This window comes from Sinocyclocheilus grahami, unplaced genomic scaffold (genome assembly GCF_001515645.1).
Source record: "Sinocyclocheilus grahami isolate Dianchi unplaced genomic scaffold, SAMN03320097.WGS_v1.1 scaffold23.1, whole genome shotgun sequence".
In the NCBI taxonomy this organism is placed as follows: Eukaryota; Metazoa; Chordata; class Actinopteri; order Cypriniformes; family Cyprinidae; genus Sinocyclocheilus; species Sinocyclocheilus grahami.
In genome coordinates this window covers 1,826,682-1,849,847 of record NW_015505202.1, presented here as the reverse complement: position 1 = coordinate 1,849,847, position 23,166 = coordinate 1,826,682, and the positions used below count along the sequence as shown (strand labels likewise).

Genomic DNA, 23,166 nt, shown 5'->3' with positions numbered 1-23,166 from the left:
ACTAAAATGTCTGTACAGTCACTTTAGATGCATCTCTGTCAAATAAAAGTAATAATTTCTTTAAAAAAAAAACTTACTGACCAAACTTTTCACTTTTTGAAGCATCAAAGCTCCAGTTCCTATTCTTTATAACTGCATGGCATAAAAAGGTAAATTCCAGTAAATTCTTCAAAATTCCTCCTTTTGAATTCCATAGAAGAAAGTCATAAAAGTTGAGTGACATAAGGGGGAGCTAATGACAGATTTTTTTTAATGAACTGTTCCTGTTCCCTCTAAAATGGCTCCATCATGCTTCCAAAGAAAAGCATTGTTTAAACATAAAAAGTACCAAAAATTACCATAGATGGTTTAGTAGATAACCCCATGGCATTAGCTTGTTTTTTGGATATACCATAGTACCATAGCAAATACTCTGGGAAGTAAAACACTCTCAGAATTCACTGGTAGTCAATCAATATGCTTTTTTCAATTACATATTTGTAAACTTTGACATTTGCTAATCCTAACCTCATCTTGAACATTTATTGACTGTCCAATGGTGCCACCACAGTACGTTTTATCAAAATTGAACAATCCATGACCAGAGGTTGCAGTGTTTTAGTCTAAATCCGACAGAAAAATACACACAAAGGCTGATTTCAGGACAGGAGAGAGATCAGTACTCAGCAAAAGAGCCTGGAGGTGTTAGGGATATCTGACAAAATGTCCAAATAGCATGTGTGAATGATGAAATCTGCACCAAAACATCAAATAATGCTCTCGTGGTTAATATATCAGTGCAATAGTAAAACAAACTTTAGTGTCTGTGTGCACGTGCATCCGGGTTACCTTGAGAGAGTCGAAACAGGCGATGACGCGGCCGTTCTCCACGTGGCAGGTACGAGAGGGGTGAGCGAACTTGCATTCAGTGTCCGAACGCGAGCAGGTTCCTCGCTGGAACTCTCTGCACACCTCTAGCGTCAGCCACTTGGTGTCGCGACCCATGGTCACATTGACGGCCATGGCGGTCCCTTGGCGAGTGAGCGGAGGGCTGGGGTGGGGCAGCCAGGCGTGATGAAGCACAAAGGCTGCAAAAAATAAGCACAGTGGCAAGGAGATCCTCAGACTACCGGTACTATCTAGAAATGAAAACCAAACTTTCTTATGAACAGGAAGGGAGCATAGTCTGTTGATCAGCCAGTGAGGAAGTATGACGAGAATATGAGATCAGTTTAAAGTCAGGTAGGGAGAGCGATGAATCAAGCGTGCTGAGGTGGAGTAGGTCAATGTGACATGCTGCGGTGCATCTTCGGCTGCCGTCCAGGAAAACGAGGCATTAAAAGTAGAGTAGAGCGGCACTTTGTATTTGTCTGCAGTGGTCGCCCCACTGTCTAGACTCACCCTCCGGAGCTCTGGGTTTAAAATAGCCCTCTTGCATTGATGTAAAACGGACTTTCTCTAAATTTAGGCTTCCGAAACCCCCTGCCCTGTTGCCATTGGCGCAGCAGTCCCTAAAGATACTCGCATGTCTGGGTCACAAGGGATGGAGAGACTGCAGAAGTAAAGAGAGAGACACTTTGAGAACCCAAAAGGGAAACTAATCGACAGGCGTCCTTGTATTAAGAGGTGAAATGGCGAGCAGGCAGAGCTGGAATCGAGGAACAGGCAAATGGGTTGATTGACTGTCAGGGTGAAATATAGCCCGAGCCAAGGCCAAGCGCACACGCATGTGCTGAAGTCAGCGGGGAAGAGAGCGCTCCGAAGCAGACACAGAGAAGGGCTTCCGCAGCATCCAGATGAGGCACTTTATGGTGATGTGAGTCTTCTTTCACTTGAATCGCTTTCTCATCCCTCCTGCTCTCCCTGCGTCCCTTTCATCGCACTGTGACGTGTCCTCGCGCACTTCTAAGAGAGTCCTTTGTGGCAGGAGTCCTGTATTTGCAAAAAGACAAAAAAACAAAAGCAACAAACTCAGTTAAAACAGCTTGTCCCCTTCAGAACAGTCAAAACACTTCGCAAAAGAAACATTTCGCAAAATACACGCGATAAAAGTACAAAACAACAAAGGAAATGCCTGAAGCCGCAGCTGTTTATGTCGCAAACCTGTAACTGGGGAATACAGAGGTGAGCGACAAACAGAGAGAGGCTGAAAGCGCATGGCAGTAAGCGCGAGTGAGAGAGTGCACGAGAGGTAGAGGAGGAGTGCAGATGGGAGGCAGGCAGCAATGCAAAGGAAAGGGCAGGCTGTGTCTTGATTAAGAGATACAGGGAGGGAGGAAAAAGAGGGAGGAGGCAGGGAAAGGGAAAGGGACAGAGAGAGAGAGAGCACATGGGAGACAGCAACGTCACTTTACGACTCTGGGGCAGATGGAAGCGACAAACTCAGCACAAAACAAAACATCAAGGCCATAAACTATGCGCCGATCGCACTCTCTCAGAGTTCGGGATCTAAACGTGGCTTTTGTGATTGAAAAAGGAAGTAGAGCAGCCGACAGGAAGGGCAAATCCCCATAGCTGCAGCTGCTGAGCACGGAACACTGCAACAGCCAATCAGCAGTTGCGATGCAACCTGGCAATGTGGAACGGCCAATCGGGAGGAGCCTGATATATCGATCGCTAGTCTCCCCACCCTCTTTGTCATTGCATTGCTCCTTGGATGAATCCGAAGGAGAGTGGCTCTCTAGCTTTCCCGGAGCGTTATCGGGGTACAGGCGATCACAGGTGGGATGATGAAGGGAAAAGAAAGGAGAAGTGAATGGATGGTTATCGCATTCATTCTACACAGGAAGGTGTGCGAGGTGGAGACGGGGGCGGTGCCACAAGGGGATGTGAGTGGGTGTCTTGGGTGGGTCTGACAGCTGATATGCCATCCCTTGAGAGAGAGAGAGAGAGAGAGAGAGAGAGAGAGAGAGAGAGAGAGAGACAGTACAGTGAAGAATAATCAATGGCGTGATGACCAAGCACACTTGAACCGATGCTGGAGGGAGGGATGGATAAACGAATAAAAGGACAGGAAAATGAAAACAAATAAAGCAGAGGTGAACGAGCAGACAGTGAGGGGATTAGAGGAGAGGTTAAGGCAGATAATATCTGTCCCCGTGTCTCACAGCGACAGACACAGACGGAGGAGGCGGCAGGTGGAAGGGGTGGTGGGGGGGATTGGTGAGCGCGTGATCGGAGCACGCAGACAGACGGTCCAGAAGGAGAGCAATGCGGTGAGGGAGATCGGGAGAGAAAATGAGCAAGAGAAGATGGAAATTGAATTAATGACACCCACCTCCAAATACAAGAATGAAGGCACTAAATGCAGAGCAACATAGCACCGTGCAAAGCAGAAAGTCGGTTTTACAGCAGGCTGACATGTGCACCCTCCCCCAATATCAGCCCTACAGTAAGATCGATGAAGACGCCCCCCCCCCCGGGGAACGCAAACCTGCATTAAGCTGTTCGCCAGCACTGAAGTTAGCACATCTCTGTCTCAAAGCAGAGCAGCATGGTACTCAGCCACACCAAAAAGCGAAAGGCCAATTATCTAATTTATATGTAGGCAGGTGAACGGAGAGGTGATCCGTGAAGAGAACATGTGGCCGTGACGTCAGCTGCTACATCTGAGTCCCTCCGCAGATGCCGCTATTACCCTAATGTATAGTAAAAGCATCGCCTACCCGACGACTGCTAATCCCCCCTCGCGATGATAATCATCGTTATTTCCCAAACTGGAGGATTTTTATCTTCGCGGCTTGTAGAGCTAATGATCACACACAGCCCGAAACAATGGGACTGGTTATAAATAGATGTCTCAAACTGATTTCCCAATGTGATTAAGTAAATTATTAATGCAAAGTAGACAGAGGAAACACAACCTGAGTTGGTGTACATCTGGCCTATAGTTATTACAAGCTGTAGTTACTGTACAGGCATAAAAGCAGATAACGCTGGAGGAAAGGTGTATTGTTTATCTAGATGGATGCCTGAATGAAAAGTGAAAAAGCAAAGCAAAAGTTTTGGGAAAGCTACATTGACAGTAGCTTGCCAAGTTTACTTATAACTTGAACTAGTTAAAGTACAGTCAAGATATAATTCTATTGAAAAGGTAGTTACACTACAAGTGACTAAAAACAAGCTAACTGCATTCAAGCTAATTAAATGGGCGATATCTTTTTAAATATATAACTACATATAAGTTAACTATATATAATTTATTTATTATTTATAATATAATTTATCATTTAATATCTAGCATGAAAAGATGAAGGTTTTTGAATGAATGAGGGTGACAATATTACATTTTAGCTAAATTCACACTAAATAAAGCTTTAAAAAAAATTAATAAGGGTGCACAATATATTGGGACCATTTGGATTATTGGCTTATATTTTAAAAAAATTATTTAGTTTATCTTTATCTGTCTATAGGTCAGTTTTGGATATTTACAGTCACAATGAAACTGAAGCAGGGATTTTTTTCTTCTGCAATGTGAAGTACATTAACAAGAGTGAAATGGATTATTGAAAAAGAAAGAAACGTGTAGGCTGTGGACTTTCCACTGGTTTTTGTTTGGATGGAGGCTGATCTGAATGCGAGTTTCCAGTCAATTGTAAGAAAGGTGCAAACTAATTGATTGGGGAAGTCCAGCATACATCACCAGAGAAAAGCCTGTCAGTTCACTGGAAGATCGATCTATGATCTTGATTAAAAATTACAAGGTACATTTTTTAACGAAACATACATGGATGAACTATTCACAATGAGATCGGTAGCATGCATTTAGAAAATAGGGTGAATTTTCATTTTAGGCCGAATTTAATTCTTGATGCTCATTTTCATCAATTTTAGATAAAAAAAAAGATTACTTTAATTTTAAGTGATCATTAGATTATGGTAACGGTAATCTAAATGTAAAAAATAGGGGAAATTAGCATTTACAGTTAAAAATGTAATATCAGAAAAAAAAAATTATGATTGATAAGATACTGATATATCATGCACCCAGAAATACAATACCAGAAATTGCAATCTGTTTATTTATGGTTTCATAAACCATCTGAACAATGCAAGAATGAATCAGAATCTGAATTGCCTCAGCTTGCTCAGGCTGAGCATGCAATACATTGTGATATTAAAAACAGCAATGCAGCGTTTTTAATGCGTGTAGTGGAAAAACGAACTTGTTAATGGAAAAGCCACACAATTTTGAAAAGCGCTAGTAACACACTACTGAAAAATATATAGGCCTAGGCTAGATTAGATACAGCAAAACTTGCACTAAACCTGGAAAAAGATTGAAAAAATAAAATAAAATCTGATAGATTTCAGATAGAATGAATATCTCTAATGCACAGACAAGAAGACAAATAAGCTTGTGCTGGACACTGATAACATCAGCTATATGTAGTACAATTGTTATACAGGTTCGTGTAAGTGCTGGTTGTGTTTACTTTGATGTTCTACAGCAGGAAGGTGGCTGGGTGGAGGATATACAGCATGGCATACGTGTGTGTGTGTGTTTCTGGCGCAGATCTACAAAAGAGGCTGTAAATATCAGAAGTGTGGAGGTGACGAGTGTGTATTGTTTCTACAAGGTCACTGAGTCGTATACACATCGCACTTGTAGCAGTGTCCTTCAGGCGCCGCATGTGCATGCACAAGAATCAAGGAGAAAGTCAATAACTGGACTGTACAGCAGAAGACAAGGCGTTTGAGAAACAAATATCTTTTAACAGCACTTGGCTGTGGTTTGTAGACACTAGTGTGCTGTTCGAGGCCGTCTCAGTTTGAGAAGTCAACAAAAATCACACCTACTGTCTGTCTGTGAGAAATAACATTCTTCCTGCAAAATTAAATGATATATGCCATATGCTTGAAGTTGGCATGAAATCCAATCTATTTTGTAAATGTATGTTATTGATCTTATTGTGAACGAATCTTATGTGCATGTTTTTATAAACGGTTTTGATATTAAAATATTTCATCAAAAAGTCATTTTGATTAAACCCTACAAGAAAATATCTGTCGCTACTTCAGTTTCATCATGACTTTAAAAAGATAAATAAAGATTCTTACAATTTATTCACCTTCATGTTGTTCCAAACCTATGTGACTTCTTCTTTGGAACGTAAAATAACCGTGTTAAAAGTCATACGGTTTCTTTGCCTTTCATTGTATGGACAAACAACAGACATTTCTCAAATTATCTTCTGTTGTGAAAAACATGAAAATCTTTTACTCACCATCGTTTTTGGGTGAACTATCCCTTTAAAACCAGAAAACTAGTCTCCAGAGTTTGTTGTCTATTCGAGACACACTTGCTGAATGAGCTAATCTTAGATCTTGGAATTATCGATTATACAAATCAATATGACAACAGCTGCCCTAGGTGTAACAATTACAGTGATTACTACAGTAAATACCGTTTAGTGTTCATTTGAGGTCTGTTTTAACCGTTTTCAAGAAGTCTTCCACTGTAAATCATGTACTGAATTGACAGAATCAAGCATTTATGTGTAATAGGAGGAATAGGAATTAAATTGAAGTAAACAAACAGACTACAATACAGTAAAAACCTGCTGACTAATATAATTTAATGGCCAACACAAAACTCAAGGCTTGATGAAGCAATATTCTGCAGACGTGTCTTTTTTCAGGTCCCAACGGAGTGCAACATTTTGCTCATGTAAATAAACCAAAGGCCAAGAGGCCTTTCGTATATTTTATTTTCATGGAAGCTCACAGTCTTTGGGACATGACTCACATGTGAATGGGGAAAATTGAACAATGCGGCACTTCCATGCTCATAATCATAACTAAAGCTGATCTTGAAATGCTGGGAGTGTGACGACAAGCATTTTCAATACGGGCTGCCGCCACTGCCACTCCGACAGCATGTGGCACTGAGTTCCCAAATAAGCCCAGCAAAGCGAGTGAAGTAACTGCATTGGAATGATATGCAGAACCAATGCATGATTGAATCTGGTTCTCCGCCTCTGCCACGCTCGTCCGCATAGACGCCAGTGGGAGTGTGAGGGTCAGTTGGCAGAGGTCAGGGCAGGAAAGAGAGGAGTCTGCTGTTCCAACACACTGCAGCGCTCAGCAGCACTGGAGCGCCACAGCATAACCTTCATACCACAGAGCTGACGCATGCAGGCGAGCCCAGCATGACCAGCACACACTGCAGCTCCGCCAGCACAGCACATGCTCCCCACATGCATTCTGCTTGCTGCAGCTTGTACTGCAGCATTTCTAGTTCAGTAGCTCACAGTTAACCTTTGCATTGCATCTTAGTGACAACAATCATTTACATTATTTATTCACCCTCATGTCGTTCCAAACCTGTACGACTTTCTTCTGTGGAACATAAAAGAAGGTATTTTGAGAAATAGCTTTTGCTCAAACAACTGAAGTCAATGGTGACCAAAACTGCTTGGTTGCCAATATTCTTTCAAAATATCTTCTTTTGTGTTCTGCAGAAGATAAAAAGTCATACAGGTTTGGAACGGCACGAGGGTGAGTAAATAGTGACAGACTTTTTATTTTTGGGTGAACTGTCTCTTTAAATGTCTCTTGTGCGCCACTTATCCTGCTGAGGTGAAACCGTAGGCAAATAGATCTAAAGTAGAAGGAGAAATGAAACTGAATCCACACTTATTCTCAGAAATAGAGTCATGCTTTGGGACATTTGAGATTTTAACAAGGTTTTTCATTTTAGTTTGATTTCAAATAGCTGTTTGTTCATTGTTTACTTTTCCTGAAGCAACAGCTCAACTAAAAAATTTAAATGATGGCATTATTCTCTCACCCAAGAAAATTAAGCTGTCAAGCTTCTAAACAACAAAAAGCACCATGAAGTATCATAAAAGAGGTCCATACAACTTGTGCAACTTGATTTTAGGGGTGCTCCGATTGATCAGCTACCGATCACTACCAGCCGATAATAACGTTGAGATGTTTGATTGGCGGTCTCTAAAAAGGCCGATCTCAAAAAAACGATCTCAAGCTGATGACGCTGCCGTGACCCGTGAGAGGTTTGGCACGACATGCAGTGGGACTGTCTCAGTCTCCGGCGCGGGTGAAATAATTATAATGCTAAAGGTGAGGTACTCACCTTCATATTTCTTCATTAAATAACTTATAAAGTAATTTTAAAAAACCTTGTGTGAGACGTAATTTCACAAACAACGTGAGTGAATCACCGCGCGTGCGCTCTCTCTTTCGCTCTCAAAATACGCAAATGGTTTCATTGGAGTATCATTATAAATAGGTTTAAATGATAAAAAGAAGGCTTTAAAAAGATCGGTATCGGTGATCGGTATCGGCAGATACTGCTTTCTGTGATCGGCGATCGGCCTCAAAAATTCTGACCGGAGCACCCCTAGTTGATTTGGTTTGCAAAGCTTGACTAGTTCACAAAGCCACTCTCAAAACTCAGTGATCTGGTTCATAGTCCACTGGAGTGGAAAAATATCAGTAAATAACAACTTAAATTTCACCCTGTCACTCAATTATTATAGTGTGTAAGTCATATGGATTACCTGATACTTCCATTTTTGGCACGACATGCAGTGGGACTGTCTCAGTCTCCGGCGTGGGTGAAATAATTATAATGCTAAAGGTGAGGTACTCACCTTCATATTTCTTCATTAAATAACTTATAAAGTAATTTTAAAAAACCTTGTGTGAGACGTAATTTCACAAACAACGTGAGTGAATCACCGCGCGTGCGCTCTCTCTTTCGCTCTCAAAATACGCAAATGGTTTCATTGGAGTATCATTATAAATAGGTTTAAATGATAAAAAGAAGGCTTTAAAAAGATCGGTATCGGTGATCGGTATCGGCAGATACTGCTTTCTGTGATCGGCCTCAAAAATTCTGACCAGAGCACCCCTAGTTGATTTGGTTTGCAAAGCTTGACTAGTTCACAAAGCCACTCTCAAAATCTCAGTGATCTGGTTCATAGTCCACTGGAGTGGAAAAATATCAGTAAATAACAACTTAAATTTCACCCTGTCACTCAATTATTATAGTGTGTAAGTCATATGGATTACCTGATATTTCCATATAGCTTTTTTGTAAAATTGGAGCTTGACAGCCTCAGTTAACCTTCAGAAATTCACTATTTGTGTACAGATTTGTAACGACATGAGGGTGAATAACTGATGGCAGCATTCTCATGTTTGGGTGGACTGTTCCTTTAAGAACAGTTTAATGAATAGAAGCATGCTTCTTTAAAGGGGTCATATGACGTTGCTAAAAAGAACATTATGTAGTGTATTTACTGTAATGCAATGTGTTTATGCGGTTTAAGGTTAAAAAAACACATTATTTTCCATATAATGTACATTACTGTTGCTCCTCTATCCCCCGCCTTTCTGAAACACGTTGATTTTTACAAAGCTCATCATTCTGAAAAGCGAGGTGTGCTGTGATTGGCCAGCTATCCAGTGCGTTGTGATTGGCTGAATACCTCAAGCGTGTGACCGAAATGTTACGCCCCTTACCATATTGTGATGCCGTGTCCCGGCGCGATGAGACAACACCAATAAAAACCATTACAAACAAGGCATTTGTTGCATCCATTGGGGACATAATTACTGTTTATAATGACTTATACAGTCTTTTTACGCGTTGCGTTGCATATCGCTCGGCGTAAACATAAAACCATGTCTGCATTTGTGATCGGAGAAACGACAAACAACAAGCGCTACTCTACACTGCTCAAAACTCGCGTTTGAATCATCAGTGGCAAATTCTTTAAATATAAAAAACGTACTTACAGGCTGTGAGTCAGAAGCGCCAGACTGTCCTTGCAAAGTTGGAACTGCCCCACTTCATAGAAACAGCCTCTGTGCCACAGACGCATTGTAGACTAAAATTTGCACGAACAGCTTGTAACACTCCAAAGAGAAAGGAAAATTTGAAATTGCATCATATCACACCTTTAAATGTTTGAATCTTTTACTTTTCTTAAATGAGTTCTTTGCTTAAATGAAATAGTTCAGCCAAAAATGATTTGTTCATTAATCAGACTGATCCACTAAAGATTCGATGGTCTGGCATCAATATTTCATAATCCACCAGAATGAAAGAATATTAGTAAAGACATTTTGCTGTCAAACAAAGATATCAAATGGCTAAACTGAATTATAATACTTGAGTCATATAAATTAATATAAATTACAATTTTGTTGTTCTTTTGTCACTTTGGAGATTGACAGTTTTAGTTATCTCTAAAAAAAAAAATCACATTTTGTATTCCTTCCTTCAAGAGGAGTTTCAGTATAAGATGGCTGCATACTTCTTTAAAAGTTTAAATATTATTAATAGACACACTGTCCTGTCCATTACAGGGAACAAACTGTCTGAATGACATTTAAAGGACAAGGCTGATCAGTGCAGAGAATCTCATGCAGAAGTACGACCCAAATGTAACCGATATTAAGCCATGTGTGCACTTCCCTTAATGAAAGGAAGCAATGCAAAAATACATGGACACATAGTTCTCTGTTCCCCAGAGCCAAACCTGCAGCATTTACTGAAGAAAAACCCACAGAAATGGACAGTTCAGACAGCTTAAGGTGGAGACATGCAGGGCCTGAGATGGAGAGAGGTTTTGAGACTCACGAGCTTGTGAGACAGGACTGGCAGAGGAGAAAAGCCCCCAGCCATAGGGAAAAATAATTAGGTTAAGTATATATAATCCTTTCAGCCTATTACAGCCCCACTGCCTCCATTCATAAAAACATGCAGCTGCCTGAGCTCGCTCACAAACTCACAGCAAGGACAGAGACACGTACGGTGCTCTGGAGAGCACAAACAAACTCTAAAATCATAGGCTTAGAGCTACATGACACATTACAACAGGCTGAGCCTCTTCCCCTCTGCCCAGCTCAGTGTAATGTTGCAACAACAAAGTGGTGAAACAAGACAATTGTGGGGAGCAAGTGCACTATCAAAGACCATCTTTTTAGCTGATGCAAATTTTCAATGTCAGATAGAAATCTATGGAATCAAATTAAACTTAAATTAAAAATTTTAGCATACAAATGTCCCATCTTGAGAAAACATCTTGAAATCTGAATGCGACAACAGTGAACCAAAACCTATTTGGTGAAATATTTTAGAGTATAAAAAATGTTAACACCTTGGAATTACGTTCAACTGATTAACATTTACTAATGTATCAAGTATAATGAACTATCAATAACCATTTGTAAAGCATTTATTCATCATGTTAATTCATAACTATACTATTGTTCATTAACTAATGTCAATTAATGCAACTTAAAAGTAAATATGGTAACACTTTAGTTTAGGGACCAATTCTCACTATTAACTAGTTGCTCATCAGCATGCATATTACAAGCATATTGCCTATGTATTAATACTTATGAAGCACATATTAATGCCTTATTTTGCATAATCATTAGATCCCTCAATCCTATGCCATACAACTTAGCAACTACCTTACTAACTATTAATAAGCAGCAAATTAGGAATCCATTGAGGCAAAGTTCATAGTTAATAAGTAAGTTAATGAGAATTGGTCCCTAAACTAAACTGTGACTGTAAAGATTAGTGTATGTAGAATAGGGTTGGGCTGATAGACGATGCCCATCGACCATCGCCGATGGCTGTTAGACATCACGATGTTGAGCTGGCATCGTGATCCCCATTCCCCCCGCATCCCAATACTGTGTTCGGAAAGAAAATGACGCGCAGGCGGAACCCCTAAAGGGAATAAATACGAGATGGGAGGAAAATATTTATTTCAACTATACTACATATATATTTCTGCATCAGGGAGCAGCTATTATACCTGGCATTGAAACTGGCATCATGCTTTTGAATGCACGATCGCTTTTAGTTTCACTTTCGAGATTCGTGATCGCAAGTATTCTGTTTATACTATGGAGCGGCAGTACTTACCACACATTTTACAAGATTATATGTTTGTCAGTGGTACTGAGGATCTGCAAATCATTCGCCATCGTCCTCAGTCATCTCTCCTTACTCTGTTTATGTGGTAAGTAAAATTTTATGTACTGTAAATGTAACAGGCAACTGTTACAACATGTCTACACCATCAGCTAAAGTCTGTCTACACTGACTTTACTGATCTTCAAAGCAACCATTGAAAATCATTTGAAATTTGTGTTAGCACATCATAAATAGAACGCGGCAGCAGTTTACTGTCTGGAATTTGTTGTGTCGCGCCGCGCCGCATCCAGTGTAGACAGCATCACTGATTATAATGAGTTCTAGACTGATCTATATATAATAAATCTCTATTATAGATCAGTGGTTCTATAGTATTTTGTTGCACCACGCTGCTCGCATCCGGTGTGTTAGGAATCGTTGTTTTCCCTTATAAGGATTCACGCTTTGGGCACACCCCCTAACTCTTCCCCCACACCCCTCCCCCCGCTCGCACCGATGTCATCGTCCATCGCAATGTTTCACTGTAGACATCGTCCGATGCCAATTTTTTTGACATCGCCCAACCCCTAATGTAGAACATTATTTACAATAATGTAAAGTTGCTAAAAATTCATGTTAGCTAGTGCACTAGTTCATGTAAACATATATTTCCCTCTATTTCAACTTAAAAACTTAAGTAGCTGCCTTGAATTTTTACGTATAATCAATTTGATTGTGCAAGTCATTTCAACTTAAATGAAACTGACTTTAAAAAATCAAGTTAAATTTCATATCATAGCATTTTTTACAGTGTGCAGAAACAAGACAAGACATCAAAGATGACAAATACATCTTTTTATGTGATTATAAACATTCAAAAGCAGGTCGACCATTTTAAATGGAAGCACATTCTTGGCAAATCCTCATTAGTGTTTGTGCAAATGTGCCCCGAATGACATTTACACGGACAAATGGTGCATTGCACTTTACAGAATAGTGGTTAAAAGCTCATTTGTGAGTAACACAATCTAAGCGTGTCATAACCTACTTGCGAAAAAAGAGGGCAGTGGCCATATTTATAGAACCCCATAGTCTAGTTCTTATAGATTCGGTAGAGAACCAATATTTACAGCAAGCCAGCTAAATATGACAGCTCAATCAATATTCTGTAGTCGCTCAGTGTTTGATCATTTGTAAATGGTGTTGCTTTATCAGCCCAGCACCACGTTTTATTGCCATTTCAAAGCATATGGCATAAAGTACCATATTTGGTCCAGCAAAGCAGGAGAGGGGAAATGAGGACATGTGCTTTGTGTATACAGTAACCTCACTCTCTGCTCTTATCGTTAATTTTATAGGGTGAATGAAAGCGAGAGCAAAGTTCACAACGGCGGTGGCAAACGTGCCTGAACCTGTGGTGCAGTTTCAGCACATGCGGCAATATGCGGATGTGAAGTGCGAACATGTGCACATGGGACCTTCCTAATATATTTTTCCCTATCTGCTCCCTGTGTGGTGAAGAGATATTGCCATTTTTAGCAGCTCACCTGATTTAACCCCACAACTCCGACAAGGGTATAGCTTTCATTTTCTCACGTTTGCGACTGCCTGACCAGTCGTGACTACTGGGAACTAATGGAGCTTGTCGTCAGACAATGCTCTGTCTCACCGTATGTAGGTCTAGTTCTAGTTTAAATCAGGAAGTGGAGGATAAACAGACCCCTCAGGGAGAAGCAGGGTACGTGCTGAGTATTGCCCTGGTATTACCAACAAGATATATGATTTGTCAGCCATGTGAGGACCTTTAAATCGCAGACATAATTAAAGGGCAGCGATGCCACTGAAGTCTGACAGACACCAGGCCTCTAAAGCAGCAGGTTTCTTGCGACCTGACCTTTGACAGCGCACATCATAAGGTGTGAAATCAAACAGAATGTCAACCGCCACACACACGACTGCAGGTGCTCTCGCACCACGACTGTAGGATCTACGTTATGCACTCGACCTGAAAGCAACTGCATTGTTGTGCATATAAAATTTTATATTCTTTGCACAAAATCTATGGCCTGTAACTAAATAAGATAAAAACTAATGACATTTTTTAAATATGAAGCGCAATGCAATACCTGGCAGGTTCAGGGACACGACTGTCCAGACCCCTTTTAAGTTTTGGACAGGTAAATAAAACACTTTTGACAGCGAATTTCAATATGGATTTTCAGAAATAAAAGCTAGTGCAGATTTTCAATGTCAGATGGAATACATCAATTATACTTTTTATTATACAAATGTCTCGCCCTGAGAAAACATCTTGAAATTTGAATACGGCACAACACTGAAATGAACAGAACTATATCCAGCTAATGAACTATTTTAAAGTATAACTAAAAATAATGGTAACACTAACAATAATGTAAAATTTGTTAACATATGTTAATATATTATTAACCATTAATGTATAATTAACCAACAATTAACATTTTTGTGCATTTATTAAGGTTAATTACTATACTAGTGTTCAATTTTAATTTATATTTGTATATAATATATTAACTAATGCTAATCAATGCAACCTGAAATGTTAAAAATAAATATTAGTGCATGTAAAAAAACTGATAAAATTGCTATTGCATTAGCTAATGTCAACATACTGCAAAGTTGTGTATTGTAAAGTGCACAAATGTCTGTGACATTTAATAACGTGTTAATATCCATGACTGTGGGTACCCTGTTACTAAACAGGTAGCATGAACAGTCTTGACAGTGCAAAATAAAGGTCATCAGACTCCATTTTTTTTATTTGTATAAGGAATGCACGCATGACTGTCGATTTATGCAACAACTCAGACATGGACGACAAAATAAATTAAAGCATTCAGTTGTCTGTGCTGGCAAATGTCCGATGATGTTAAGGGTTAGCGGGACAAAGGACATTAAACTTCCAACACACCAAGATACAAAACCCCCCTCACACACTTTTCCAGTACCAACTTTTACATGTTCCAGGAAGCCACGGACAAATTCAGCTCCTATTGTGGGTGAACACCTTATGGTTGGGACTGCACCCAGCCCTGGCCATGAAATTGAAATGTCAGCGTGACAGCATTACTAGTTTTAGATGGCAGACACAAAAATACAGCATCAGAAAAGATATACTGAACAGCCCTCTGCTCCTGACTATTACAGGGGGCTCATGACATGTGAGTTTCAGCTCCATCCAACCTGTTTACAAACTAGGTGCTGCTCAGCAGTGTTGGGGAAAGTTACTTTTAAAAGTAATGCGTTACAATACTGCGTTACTCCATAAAAAAGTAACTAATTAAGGTACTTAGTTACTTTCTATGGAAAGTAATGCGTTACGTTACTTTTGAAATCTGGACAGGGCTTGCTTGTTTGTTTTTAAAATAAAAAAGTTCTATTTTTGGCAAACATAAAAGCTTTTTCACACCAAAAGTGAAATAAATAAGCCTCAGGCTGAAGGGAAAGTAAATTTACGTCCGTACAGTAGAACGCAGAAGAAGAAATTTCAACACACTTCAGCAATAAAAAAGACACACAAATGTAATTTTTGCTTATTAGTACGGTTAAACTGGATCATCGAAGGTCAGAAGCAAAGACATTGGTTATTAGAACGGGATTAAATACATAAAGGATATTTGTGTTGTTTAACATTTAATTATTGCAGGTTTGTGTCATATTCTGAGTTGCATTACTTTTTAATCATTTTGAGGAATACTGAATCTGATTTTTTTTTTTTGAGCGAGATGAATTAATGCATATTCATATTTATTTTAGAACTACAGTAACATCTTCTGATTTCTCTCAACATGGAGACAGGACAGCTGTCAATCAACAAATTGGGAAAAAAAGTAACTTGCGTTACTTATTTGAAAAAGTAACTCAGATATTCTCTAGCAAATAAAAAAGTAATGCGTTACTTTACTAGTTACTTGTAATGCGTGTGCAGGGCTCAGGGCACCACAGCATCGATGGGAAGCTCAACAGCTGGCAGCCAGTGACACCCAGCAGCGTTACTGGCGTTTTATTAGAAATGACATATTGTGCGTTAAGGTCAAATGAGAGACTTGGCTACTAAGTACACGGAGAAATTCAAATTCTAGACTTATGCGTCACGATGAGAAGAGGCCATGTGCGCAAAAGCAAGGTTCGAGATAGAGACCCATAAACGAGCGAGAGTCAGTCGTGACAGCGAGCAATGCGTTACACCAATCACAAATGCAATAACGTGTGCGGCTACAGTGGGTAAAGAATATGAAATAGTGGTCTTTAAGAAAGCAGATGACTCACCTGTGCAGACAGCGCGCGGCTAGAGCTCGGGTGACATCAAATGCAGCGCAAAGCGAAATGAAGATTTGTCAATAACTACGTCACGATCACTGGCTGATGTGAGGCGCGCGCTTTGGTTGCAAAAGTTCCCGCGTTGAACCGAGAGCTTTCGATCGCGCGGTTTCCTGCTTAAAGCTTCGGACAATGCCCAGCGGCTGCGGGGTGTTTCGAGTTGAACGACGAAGCGAGCGATGGGGAAGCGTGAAGCGAACTTGCTAGCTGCTGCTAGGCAGAAGACGAGACGAGGGAGGGCAGAAGGGAGGAGTAGAGAAAGTGTGCACGGCACTACGTGCATTCCCATGTATTGCCTCCATTTTAGGGGGATTCCCACTCGACCTCAACGCAAACTGCGTCTTATGGATGAGGACACCTATGAGGAGAAATATTTGACGAGAAGGCTTTAGGAAGGGTGGGTTTAAATGCATTCGATAAATATCGTACAGTACTGCACCTAAGTAAATATTTAGACAAGAAGATCCGTCCTCACTCTATAAAATATACTTTGCTTATGAGTAACGGGTGTTTTAAATGTGCACTCGGCATTCTTTAAATTGGAAAAGTTTACACATTGAGATAAATCTAAACTGTGTATACTCGCATGACATTATTCTTTTAGAAAAGACCGTTTTTCTCTACATGGAGCGGGTCGCCCTCTCGTGGACGCAGCCATGATGACGTCACATGACCTGGCGTGTCATACAATTGTCTAATTATTATTAATAATAAATGTTATTTAATACATCGCAAAACTAACACATACATGGGCCTGCTCCAAAAAAACAAACAAAAACTTAAAACTTAGTTTAAACATATTTAAACAAACTAAACGCCTTTTCTAAAAATGTTTTTAACGTTTATTTCTTATTCACACTTGTAACTAGTTGTCCTTGCTCTATAAATCCCGAACATAACATTTTGAGGGAAAGAGAATGATAATCTATTTTTAGGTTTAATAGTTTCATTTAATGCACCAATGGATCTCTAGGTCCCAAATTTGACAACTGACAACTTTTAAGAACCCGCAAGCCCAAAAATACATTTGTCACAAATGTTACCAGTGGGATTAAATGGATTAACTGGCCAAACTAAATTATACAAACCCACTGTGTCACATAATAAAACGAGCATTTTGTTCTACAGATCAAGGGAGTTTACTTATGTAAGGTTTCATTCATAAGCAACGGGTATTACTTTGGCTCCATCTGCTGTAGAAAGAAAATGAAGCAAAAATGAAGACTCACCCTCTCTGAGATAGTTTAACTAGCCACAACCAACTTGGATTATTATTTTTAAAAATGTATTTATTAGTACTCACAAATGTAATTCATTTTCCATTAGAGCAATCGGTGCTCCTCAGTATAACCTATGGTGTGGTATAGATTCAGCAGTTGAAGTGATTCACAATGGCTTTTTATTTTCAAGTAACAAAATATGAGCTAACCCATAACCTGTGATGCTATGAGCAAACATATAAATAAAAGGTATGTGAAAAAAATTTACTTTTACATCTAAAAAACATCTTAAATCAAAATAATAATGTTGGACTTCAACATAAGGCTGACTTGTGATGTGCATGGGATTGTAACGGTTGAGGACACTTTAAAAAAATTAGGCAATATTTGAAATCGTACATTACAGGAATGTAAATAAAAACATGCAACCAGATTCTTCCTCAGAACAGCAAGGTCGGAAAATGGCGTTTCTGAAACATTCCAATCTTTGGCTTTCACGATAAGCAGATGCTTTTCATCCATTGTGATTTTCAGTACATGCAATCTGGAGTCAAAATGCCCTCTCTCAAGGGCAGAGTGGTGATGGGACAGTGGATTTTATCATCTTTTCAGTTCACAAGACACATCAGGCTGCAAGACGGTAATTCAAATATGATATCTAACAGAACTGGTGCCAAGAATCAATATATATGAGAATTTTGATGTGCGTTCCACAAAATGCATTTGACACAGAAAGAGCAGCCCGCAATTAACAACCCGTATATGCTAATATTTAGCAGTAATTTGGGTTTAAAGGATTATAGGTACCCCAAAGTAATCAAATGGAATCACCATTTTCTAGTCCAGTATTGAGTTCAAACCTCTTCCCAAATAGCTGTTGGCTACCGCCACTGCTCCACGTTTTCTAAATAGTCCAATATGGTTTCACTGTCATCCTCCTCTAACCAGCTGTCCTCTACCTGTCCTTCTGTCTCGCGCTCCAGCGTTTGTCCAGCATCTACTGGTTTTTCTTCCGAGAAAGTGGGAGATTGTTCTGTCATTGGTGGCTCCTTGGTGGGTTTAAAAACAGCTTTTCCAGTCACCCCCCACCAAGGCTTCACCTTGGCATGTAACTTGCGCCTCTCCTGCAGGCGTTGCTGCCGGGCCTCCCTGCGATCCTGCTGTCTGGCGTACTGGAAGCGCTGGAGGAAAAGGTCCCGCGCGTACTCATACAGCTCCACGTCCCACTGGTTAAGCTCTCGAATCCTGCGCTGGGTCTCCGATTCCACCTCTATGCTCGCAGCACGCGTGCCGTTGAGCTGCGTGAATGGCGCGATGAAGGACAGGCGGAACGTGTGCTCAAAGAGGTACTGCGTCTTACGCTGATATTCAGTCAGACCAAAAAAGGCCATGTTTCGCAAGTTGCGCTTGGCACTTTCCAATAACATAGCCCACCGCTGGCTCTCACTCATGACGGAGAGGTTATAGCAGCCCACCAGGCTGAGGTCGGCCAGCATACGAGTCTGTCTGTTGTTGGCCAGGTTGTAAGGACACACCATGAATTCTTCTAATGAACAACCCGACCAGTCGTCACCAGTGTAACAGCTGGGCAGCTCGGTCAGAGTGGGTGAATGGCCATCGCACATGTGTTTAGAGGCCTTCCAGGTGGCACCGCGCTGAACATGCCTCCATTCACTCAGGTATCGCCACACCGGATCCCTCAAGATTGTGATGTAGTAGTAGTTCCTACTACATGAGACAGGAAAGAGAAGAGTTAAAAAAAAAAAAGTGTCAAAATGAGCTCAAACTAAAGCAGTCACAACTGACTTGAAACAAAATGAAACTTAATATTGCATATGTATCATTAAGTTGGGTAAAGTTGTCATATTTTGTGCATGTTCACACTGACAGAATTATACATGGCGTAGTTTCTGTTGGGAGTGTGTCAGGGGAGCGATCTTGATGGAAAACGGAATTAAATATTGCTGGTTGACTCTAATTATGGGCATTTCAGCATAATGAGCCAATGAGAAGAATAATCTTTCAGCTCACATCCAGAACACTTTCCATATGAATATCAATTAAGACTATCTGGACAAATGCATTCAACAACAGCAGAGAGAAAGTCTCTGGAGAGCCTCAACTTTTCCTTTACTTACAAGCCAACAATGAGCCCATGGGATTTTAATTTGATCTAATTGTGTCCATTTAAAAAGCAGGTATTTCATGGTTTATAGCTGTATGTATATATATATCAGTCTGCATAATTAACTGTGCAAGCTCATTTCCTTTATTTATACATTTAGACTATATGCTCACCAAATGTTAATATTTAAAAAACACTAATCATTTTAAAACTGTTAAGCAGATCTCAAAATTAATATCATTATATATAATAGTGGTGTTATATATTAATAATTTGATGCCCAAATTCACTTTAAAACAGTTGGTTTTGGTTCTTGATGCTTTATTTTCATTTGAATATTTAATCATTTTTTTAAATCATAAAATCATTCTACAATGCTGTCTTTTTCCTTTCCCAATGAATCATTTTCCCTATGATTGCACAAAAACAAATATAAATGCTTATAGCTTACAGAATGAACTAACATGGGGGACGTCCCAAATCAGAATCCCCAACTCATTCCAAGCCTCACCATTCAAAACGAAACCATCAAGCAGGGTTTAAGGTAAACTAAAGGTGATTAATGGAATGGTTAATGCTTCAATTAAGCATTAATTCAAAAAGGATGGGCTGAGTTTCTTAAAGAGGTCATATGATGTTGCTAAAATAAACATTATTTAGTGTATTTGGTGTAATGAAATGTGTTTATGCAGTTTAAGGTTCAAAAAACACATTATTTTCCACATACTGTAACATTATTGTTTCTCCTCTATGCCCCGCCTTTCTGAAACGTGTTGATTTAATTCGACATAATTACGGATTATAATGACTTATCTATTGATGACTGTCTTTTTACGTGTTGCATCGCGCCGCGTAAACATAAAACCATGTCTGCATTTGTGATCGGGAGAAGTGACAAACAACAAGTGCTACTCTACACTGCTCAAAACTTACGTTTGAATCGTCAGTGGCAAATTCTTTAAATATGAAAACGTACTTACAGACTGTGAGTCAGAACAGCCGGCATTGTAGGCTACTCTGCAGGATCAGGAAACGGTCCTCCATAAAATGCGCTGCACACATCTGAATATTTGGGTTGAAGTGTGCTGGAACAGTGTTGTAAATACAACTTAACCACTGATTTCTAGTCGTGTCCTCTTTTGGAAGACCAAACAAAGTAGTTTCGCTTTCACAATGAAACACACAGCGTCACACACGGCGGGCTAGAGTGAGGAACAGCCGGCGGGTTTGAGAACGGCGCGGCTGGTGGATTTGACGAAGGAGCGGCCGGCGGGCTTGCGACAACCACATGTGACGACCCCGGGCTCGACTCCACGTTGTCCACGGTGAAAGCCGATCCGGCGAACTACAGCACGAAGTTGATGTATTTCCTCAGAGTCCAGCATGGATCGTGTTAGAACGAGCCATTTTAGGTAGGCGTAGTTGACTCTTAACTTTTTAAAAGAATATCTCTTTGGATTTAAGACTTTAGTCTTTGCAACTTTATAGATCTTCTTTACGCACCAAGAGCTTGTAACACTTCAAAGAGAAAGGAAAAATTGAAATTGCATCATATGACCCCTTTAATGTTTTAGAGAGTCTCTTAGGCTTGCCAGGCTGCATTTATTTGAACAAAACACAGTAAAAACATTAATATTATGAAATTTTACAATTTAAAATGAGTTTTTAATATATATTTTCAAATGTCATTTATTTATGTGATAGCAAAGCTGAATTTTTAGTATCATTACTTCAGTACTCAGATCCTTCTGAAATCATTCTAATATATTGATTTGCTGCTCAACAAACATTTATTATTGGCAGTGTTGAAAACAGTTCTGTGAAAACTGATTTTGTCAGGATTCTTTGATGAATAGAAAGAACATTTGAACAATAGTGTAAAAAGAGAACCAACCTACTGCGCTCTAAGGACTCAACACTTATTCACCAAATCCAATGCCTCCCAATTCAAACATTATCAAACAGTGTTTATCCCATGCTACAGGGAGTTTATTTAAAGGACAAGCCTGAGAAAATGGCAGATGTTCTGGTGCCAGCAGGCTGTCTGCCCTCCAGGGTGTCTGAAAGGGTGAATGATTATGATGATGGGTCCCCTGTTGCAGGAATGCGCTGAATGAAAGCAGACTCTGAGGTTGAGCCTGACCTGTTGGAGGCTTTTGTCTCCGCATAATTGACTTGCTAAGGGGCTTCAGCACTGAACTGAACGAGAACAATATGAGGGGAAAGAGTGGCGAAGCGCACCGTGACACCACCATAACAAAAGAAATAAGTTTGTTTATCAAGACGCGTCTCAGTCCATTATAGACACTAAATTAGTTTGATATACTGATAAAAAAAAAACAATCAAACCCTCACCTGGGTGTCCTGCGCCTCTCCTGAGACTCCCGGTTGCCCATGAAGGAAGGCACGCAGTTGGTAAGCTCCGTCCAGTCCGCGTGCAGCCCGCAGCTCCAGCCGGTGGAGAAACGAGAGAACAGCCAGGTGTCCCGTTTGCCCGGCCGGTAGCAGGTACACTTCTTCTGGCCCGCATGGCACTCGCACGGCCTCTCCAGCTGGATGTTGCGAACGAGGTGACGGCCGAACGTGGTCCCCCCGGTTTTCTGAATGTGGAGGAACACTATAACATCGTTCCCCTTGATGTTGAAGTCTACAGCGCGATTAAGGTCTTTGGTGGTGAAATTAAAGCGAGGCACGAATCGAACCAAAGCACCGTCCTCGGAGCTGTACGGATCTCCGGCACCGGCTCCGTTCATGCGATCCCCGGGCGCGCGGCTTCCCAGTCTCGAGGACAATGATGCCAGGTGGAGCAACTGGCAGTCGGACGTAGGGCAGACGTATTGTAATACAATAACACCGAAACACAGGACCATCAGGAGTGCGACGAGGAGCCGGCTGTAGTAGGATTTTTCATCCATCTTCTCGCTGGAAAAGCGAAAGCATACTCAGTTGTGCGGTTCCTCCACCGCGTCGCGTCGGCCGGGGAGGAATGTTGTTGAACAAAACCTGTGACTCGAGCCTCAGCACATCAAAACATGAACACGCCCAGCGCTTTTTCTGGATGTTGGTCTGCTCGTGTCGAACCTAGTTGATGTCTACATGTTTCCATGAGGCTTTCCTGCTCGTACTAGCATCGCATTGCTTTGAGATCTTCAGATAACTTCTGCTGTTTACCTCTGCCACAATTCCGTACTCGCTCTTCCCAGTTCCTCGGTTTGCTTTCCCAGTAGTCCACACCGCCCTCATCCGCATTTGAATCTTCATAATAAAAGCCCCCATTGGGAACTATTTGACCAATTCTGTTTTCAATTTGCAAGGCTGTCTGCAAGTAACTGTCTAGACATGTAATTGGTTAAAATGTTTCTTCTGATAAACAAAACAATATTTGTTAACGCACACACACAGGTTTCCATGTTTTATGGGGACATTCCATAGGCGGAATGATTTTTATACTGTACAAACTGTATTTTCTATTCCCCTTACTCCAACTCTACCCCTAAACCCGCATCTCACATACAACTTTATGCATTTTTAGATTTTCCACAAAAAAAAGATCATCGAGTATGAGTTAA

At 40.5% G+C, this 23,166-nt stretch overlaps 2 protein-coding genes across 6 annotated transcripts in view; both read right to left on the bottom strand.

Moving 5' to 3' along the window:
* LOC107560839 (muscleblind-like protein 3) overlaps nucleotides 1-16,636 on the bottom strand; it is a 49,256-nt gene extending 32,620 nt beyond the window's left edge. The window contains exons 1-2 of one of the 5 annotated variants that reach the window (XM_016245110.1): nucleotides 16,202-16,636; nucleotides 829-1,911 (exon numbers count right to left, since the gene is read on the bottom strand). In XM_016245110.1, the coding sequence (XP_016100596.1) occupies nucleotides 829-1,002 (174 nt within the window). In that variant the 5' untranslated portion in view covers nucleotides 1,003-1,911; nucleotides 16,202-16,636. The remainder of the gene's footprint in view (nucleotides 1-828; nucleotides 1,912-16,201) is intronic. The other 4 variants (XM_016245119.1, XM_016245140.1, XM_016245132.1 and 1 more) reach the window with 4 other exon arrangements.
* Nucleotides 16,637-17,491: 855 nt separating this feature from the next.
* On the bottom strand, nucleotides 17,492-22,862 carry LOC107560831 (heparan-sulfate 6-O-sulfotransferase 2). Its single transcript, XM_016245102.1, has 2 exons — nucleotides 21,953-22,862; nucleotides 17,492-19,200 (listed from the first exon to the last, which is right to left on the bottom strand). Exons 1-2 carry the CDS (start codon nucleotides 22,510-22,512, stop codon nucleotides 18,354-18,356), a joined length of 1,407 nt encoding a protein of 468 aa, XP_016100588.1. The 5' UTR covers nucleotides 22,513-22,862; the 3' UTR covers nucleotides 17,492-18,353.
* Nucleotides 22,863-23,166: the final 304 nt, after the last annotated feature.